At 46.2% G+C, this 6,945-nt stretch overlaps 1 protein-coding gene across 1 annotated transcript; it reads left to right on the forward strand.

Annotated features, from left to right (window-relative positions):
* Positions 1–561: 561 nt before the first annotated feature.
* FAM110B (family with sequence similarity 110 member B) lies at positions 562–2,218 on the forward strand. Its single transcript, XM_080938689.1, has one exon. It carries the CDS (start codon positions 819–821, stop codon positions 1,917–1,919), a length of 1,101 nt encoding a protein of 366 aa, XP_080794815.1. The 5' UTR covers positions 562–818; the 3' UTR covers positions 1,920–2,218.
* The last annotated feature ends 4,727 nt before the right edge of the window (positions 2,219–6,945 follow it).

Here is a 6,945-nt window from a genome sequence, read left to right on the forward strand (position 1 = left end):
ACCAAGTTTTACTTCACTGCACAAGGGACACAGCAGCCGCCCATCGCCCACGTCGCCGCTAAAGCAGATGGAGGTCTTAGGAAGCCCCTAGCATTTAATGAGCTACAGAACGGAACAGGGCTTGGCTGGACCGTCAGTTCTCTATTCACGAGTGTTTCCTGGGTCTCACTCCTAAGTGATGCCAGCCAGGCGTTTTTAGGAGGCGGTTCTCACCAATGGAGAGGCAGCTGGAAGAGTTCCGTGGGAAGCCTCTGCTGCTTTCTTGCTGGCAAACGCCCACATCTGGCTGCTGCCGGAGGCGGCGCAGGGTCCTGGAGAGGTCGCAGTTACCCTCTGTGCTCGGTTAACCTGGAATTGCCAGTCGCGATCCTCACTGACCTTGGGGGGGTCTCTTGGCGGGCTGGGGTGCCAAGGAGGTGGGAGCACTGCGGGGGTTCCTCTGTTGCTAGAGCTGTGATGTCACCCGCCCCTCCTAACCCGCGGTTGGTTGTTTTGTGTTTCAGCTCTGCCTGCAGTTGAGCACAAAGACCTGAAGGAGACTCCCACAGCCTTCAGGGAGAAGAAAGGAGGCAGCCAAGCCTATTAAAAGGAACTTGTGGCTTGTGGCTTTTTTGTGTAGGAGCGGCCTGGAAGGGGAGAAAAGTGCACCGAAGCCACAGTGACGGTTAATGAGCTGTGAGATGAGGCGCAGCCGCGGCTGACACTGCTTCCAGGATCCTTCATCTGCCCTTTGTGCTTCGTGTACATGTGTCTGTTCAGGCCGGCCAGAGGCGCCCAGAAGAGCATCCACCACGGCTGCCGGGGAAAGACCGCCCACCATGCCCACGGAGACGCTACAGACAGGTAGCATGGTGAAGCCTGTCAGCCCCGCGGGCACCTTCACGTCAGCGGTGCCCCTGCGCATCCTGAACAAAGGACCCGACTACTTCCGCAGGCAGGCTGAGCCCAACCCCAAGAGACTCAGTGCGGTAGAGCGGCTGGAGGCTGACAAGGCCAAATACGTCAAGAGCCAGGAGGTGATCAATGCCAAGCAGGAGCCAGTGAAGCCGGCCGTGTTGGCCAAGCCCCCTGTGTGCCCAGGAGCCAAGCGAGCACTGGGCAGCCCCACTCTCAAAGTGTTCGGCAACCATGCCAAGACCGAGAGTGGCGTGCAGCGCGAGACCCTCAAGCTTGAGATCCTCAAGAACATCATCAACAGCTCAGAGGGCTCCAGCTCTGGCTCTGGCCACAAGCATAGCTCCCGTAACTGGCCGCCCCACAGGGACACCACTGACCTGCACCGGCATTCCTTCGCAGAGTCGCTGAAGGTGTACCCTACACCTGGCCGTGGCAGCCCGCAGGAGAGCAGCTCCCATGTGAGCAGGAGGCTGCTGGAGCAGTCCGGGGACTCCTTCCTGCACGTCTCACACAGCTCCTCAGACATCCGCAAAGTGACCAGTGTGAAGCCCCTTAAAGCCATCCCCTGCAGCAGTTCTGCCCCTCCCCTGCCTCCCAAGCCCAAGGTGGCTGCCATGAAGTCCCCCGATGCTGACCAAGTGGAACCAGCCTGTGGGGTCAGCCGGAGACCTTCCCTTCAGCGGTCCAAGTCAGACTTGAGTGACAGGTATTTCCGAGTAGACGCAGACGTGGAGAGGTTCTTCAACTACTGTGGACTTGACCCAGAAGAGCTGGAAAACCTTGGCATGGAGAACTTTGCAAGGGCTAATTCTGACATCATATCTCTCAACTTCCGCAGTGCAAGCATGATCAGCTCAGACTGTGAACAGTCTCAGGACAGTAACAGTGACCTTAGAAACGATGACAGTGCCAATGACCGGGTGCCATATGGCATTTCTGCCATCGAAAGAAATGCTAGAATCATCAAGTGGCTATATAGCATCAAACAAGCTAGAGAGTCGCAGAAGGTGTCCCACGTGTAAGAGGCACCGAGATGGACTGGAGGGAGGGGTGGGTCTGTCTGTGCATACACAGTTGTGAAGGTTGTGAGGTCTCCTTGAAGTGTTGTGAGCTTCTCCACTCTTTGTGTTGCTTCTTGTGCGATGTTCTCAAGTTGCATGCCTGTCAACAGGGCAGCTGGCCTGGCTTCCTTCTCATACCTCTGCAGAGTCTTCGCTGAACACTAGTCTGCCAAAAGTTTCCGGCCGGAATCTGACTAGGGCTTTGCTCTTAAGCAAAACTGTTTACAGGAGGGGAAAAAAAATGGTTTCGATTTCTTCAATATTTATGTGGTTTTTTTGTGTTTTTATACCCTGCGCTATTGTGTCTTAATTAAAAGTTTTATCAACTGGCTTTTAAGTTGAGAGCAGAGTCCTTCTGAAACAAAAAGCCACTTTGCCTACACGGGAGACCCTAACACTGGGGAAATAGATGGGACTTGCCACCCAATCCAGAATGACTGACAGATACAGAGCCAGGCTGGAGTTTATTTATGTGAAATCCAGTGGTGGGCCTTGCTCTTGGCTTCACATGTTGGCATTTTCTTGCCACTTTATAGAGCGTTGTGGGGCAACAGTGCAGTCCTCGGTCCGATTCACTGTATATGTTGGTATTTTTGTAGTCCTGAAGTCCAGGAAAGACAATCAGATAAAACCCGGGATAAGCAAATGTAGAAGGCCCAATATGGATTGGGAGGAGGGGGGAAGACTGTCCATGCTGTTGGAGGTGGGGGAATTCAGAAATATCTAGTGTTAACCTGACAGGAAGGGCTGTTCTACAGGTGATTAAAGCTGATCCGGAATGCTATTTTTAAAACGGTTTTGTGGGATTTTATTTGTTTTGTGTTTTTGACCAAGAACTACTAACTCATGTTGTTTCTCTCCCTGGCTCCCTTGGTAGTTTGTCTCTTTGGGGCAGATGGGTGGAGCTTCTTTCTACAGGTCAGCACTCTCTGAAGGGAAGCGAGAAAACCATTCATGTCAGTATAGTCTCCATTCCACAGGGTCCACGTGGGTCTCGTAGCTTCCGTCTCAGCAGTGTGACTGTTAGCTAGAGTATGCTCCTGTCTCGGGCTGTGGGGATTTGTTACAGCTCTGGAAACCGGTAGAAACACTGTAGCTTTCCACCCTGTTGTCTCTCATTTGCCTCTTCCCACAATAACCTGCCCTCCGGGTGATTTCGGAAGATGGGAGGAGAAGCAGAGGTTTGCTCCACTGCTTCAAAACCCACAGGTTCTCAGCAGAAGCACCTTGGTCCTCATCAGCTACTAGGAGCCATTAAACGGTGTGAATGCTGTAAGATTTTGTACATACTTTAGTTGTTCTGGAATCTAAGGAGAAAGTTATGCTAATAAATAGCTCTGGTGTAGGCTTTACCTGTGCTGATTTCTTTGTCCTTTATTTTCTTCATAAGAAGTTAACTTTGGACTCCCGGTCAGACGCACGTCTTTATAGGCTTCAAGAAACATCGTTCTGTTACGTGGATCTCACCCCATCTCAGCAACTATGAGCGGCACTATTCTTAATTGTAGTTGATTAGGCGTGCGTTTGCTAAAATAGTTACTGCGAGGTCCCCGAAATATGCTGTCTCTTCACTTACTAGTTTTATTTTTGCCTTTCCTTAAACATCAGAATTTTTCACATTTTCCAGGAGATTCTTCAGTTGAAATATTGGGAGTTCTTACTGTGGGGGGACATGGGTTTGAAATGGCTAGCCGTGTTTTCTCGTGTTCAGGCTCAATGTCAGTACCACTCTGTGTGATTGTGTCTTTGCCCACTTACTCATCTTTCAAGGTGGCAGACCCTGGACCACCATGGTCAACAGCCTCAGCCTGGAAAGGACTTAGACTTTCACAGCTTTGTAAGGGAAGTACCTACCATTTCTCAGGGGCTGTGTCCTGCTTCCTTGCACACACACTAAGCATTCAATAAGCATGCATTGAATCAAGACACTTGAAGAACGTTTCTTCTAAGGCTATGCTTAATACGCAAATATAAGAAAGCATTATTAAAAATGTGATTTTTCAAAAGCATTGATGATTGTCAACCTAATTCACTGATAAATATTTTATTTTCTGAAAAGCAAATTTGGTTCTTTGACTCATCCTACTGGTTTTCAGTTCATTCTGCTTCTCTCCGTGAGTATTCCCTGAAACTAGAACCCAGCTTTCCAGAAAAAAAAAAAAAAAAAAAAAAAAAAAAAAAAATTTTCTTAGAATTCTCCTGTGGATGGTGGTGATACATATTCAAATTAATAGAGTAAGAAATTTTCTAGGCCAAAAAAAAATAGGTTTGTTTACTCGTCACATATGTAGAAATGTGACTTTTTAAGACATAGATGCCTTGGCAAACATCAGTTCTGGTGTAATTAAAATACTGAAAAATGTTATTTTCCTAAGAAAACCATCTTTGGGGAGATGAACATTTCCTGGCTGAGTGTATACCATTGCTTCTGCTAGTTTGGTTGTATATTTTGCTTGCAACCTCCACTATATAGCTACCAACCCTAAGAACCGGTCCAGTTTCCTGGCCCCCTTTGTATACTGGACAATGTGAGGCTTTCTGTTCCTGTGAGAGGTGAGAGTGTGTTTCTGTAAATGTTTCTATAAAAGACTGTCTCAGTTGGTTAGTATGAAATACCAAGGGGTTTGTTTTCTAAATGTGAAGTACTCTACAAAGTACATCTTCCAGCTCCTGGAAGTTTCACACGGCCACACACTCCTGAATATAAGGTGACTACATTCGAGGGTCCTGAAAACAAACCCACTTTTTTTCTGAAAACCACCAAATCTTGAAGCAATTCTTCCATATCTCTAACTGTGCTGTGGTCTAGCTCAGGCTTTTAAGTCTCACCTGAAGTGTTGTTTCTCAAACTGCTACACAGGACTCTCCCCCTCATCTCTATACAGCACACACCCTCCTGGTGGTTAGATGGGTAAATGGGGTGGATTGATGTGAAGATGAATCCTAACTTCTTAACACAAAGAGAATGTTGGACATTTACCTCTCAGACTCCCGACTTATCCAGGCCTCCAGGATCCTATCAAAGACAACTTAGTTACCATTAAGAATGTTTCCTACCAATTTCCTGATACATACTATAATAAATTCCCCCAGAACTCAGCAACTTAAAACAGTAAGTGCTGGTTATCTAGGACTGGCTTAGCCAAATGGTTCCTGACAGGTTGTTTCATGCAGCTGTTCACAAGATGTTAGATGGCAATGGGTCAAGATTCACATGCTAGAAAGTTACTCTCTTAACATGGAAAGTAGCCTCAGTTCCTCACAAGAAAAGCCAGGGTTCTCCAGAGGAACAGAACTTATAGTATGAATGTATACAAATACATACACACATATATACATACATATATACATACATATATGATTTATATGGGATAATTGGAATAACTTACAAGGCTATGTTTCAGCTAGTCCATCCACCAATGGTTGTCTACCAAGAAAAAGTCCAAAGTCCAATAGTTGTTAAAGTCCACAAAGCCAGATATCTCATCCAGCCTCCATTATACATCAGGATCCCAGAGCAGCCTCTAATGCCAGTAAAAGAATGGCCTTGCTATCGAGAACAGAGAGAGAGCAAGCTTCATTCTTCCACAACCTTTACATAGGCTGCCAGCAGAAGGTGTGTCCCAGATTAAAGGTGTATTTCGAAACTCATAGATCAAGATTAAGAGTGGCTCTTCCCACTACAAATGATTTACAGAGGGAAAACAAAAATTCCTATGGGTGTACCCAGCCATTTAGGTTGTAGTTAATTCTAGATGCAGTCAACTTGACAACTGAGAATAGCCGTCAGGGCTCCCTAGGGCATCTCTGCCGTATGTTATGGGAATGCCTAAGGAGTGAGTGAGGAAGGCAGGTCTGTCCTGTGCCCTCCACCTCTGCACAGCCGGGGCACTACATGATGCCCTTATTAAAGTATAGCTTCCTTGTGAGAGAGGGGGGAAAATCTCTGAAAAAAACACAGAGATCTTCAATGTCAGCCCTAGGTTTCACAGTGTATAACACACAACTCAGAGTCTGTGATAGATACTTAGTAAGTGTTTTACTAGTAGTAATGGATAATTATAGAAGCGACAGTCGGCAAGGGATTGGTGGTATTTATCTTTAGTTTGAGGATCCCTTATCAAAAAAAAAAAAAATGCTTGGGATCAGAGTATTTAGAATTTTTCAGCTTTTTAGATTTGAAGATATTTACCAATCAATGATCACACTGCAAAATCCTGAAATTTAAATGCCCCAAAACAGGAACTCAGAGCATCAAGTTGCCTTCAAACTTCAGAGCATTTCTGACTTTGAATCATATTCATCTTACATCATGCGTAATTCTCAGCCTAAAATATAAACCCTGTCCCAGGGAGATCCAAGTAGCTGTTTCTACCCTTACTTTAGAGGTGAAGAACATCAGCCCCATGTAGATGAAGGTCTTTAACAAGACCCCATAGGAAGCTGGAGCTAGATGACCTTGAACTCATCACTACAATCTCCGTTCTACTTGTCTAAGAGTCTTATTGAAAACCAGAACAAGAGCGTGGGCACAGAACAGGAGGGGCCTTCAGCTCATTTGACCATTAAATCTGTCAAGGTGTATAAATATGTCAAAGACATTTCAACTTTCAGCAACTCCCTCTCACCTAAATGGGAGCCCATAAATTTAGAAAAAGACTTCAGCCATTCCAACGAGAGTAGCATGCAGCCACTGAGTTCAGAGAGACAAAGCCATTGGAAGAGCATTCTTCCTTGCAGATTTTTAAGTGATATCCTGCCTTTTGGATCAAGGATGTTTGGAAGGCTAAACAGCAGAGACAAATAGCCATAAATCTACAGTCAAGGAATGCACTAGGACTGTCTGAGGAATCAGCATCTCTCTGTTCTCATAACCTTGAGGAGGTGCTAGCTGTCTGGCCAGCAGATATATTAAGGAACAAGGAGGTCAAGGGTGTCCTAAGTTAAAACTGAGTGGGTCTTAACTCAGAAAAGAGAACTGATCTCA

Source organism: Micromys minutus (assembly GCF_963924665.1).
Source record: "Micromys minutus genome assembly, chromosome: 26".
Classification (NCBI taxonomy): Eukaryota; Metazoa; Chordata; class Mammalia; order Rodentia; family Muridae; genus Micromys; species Micromys minutus.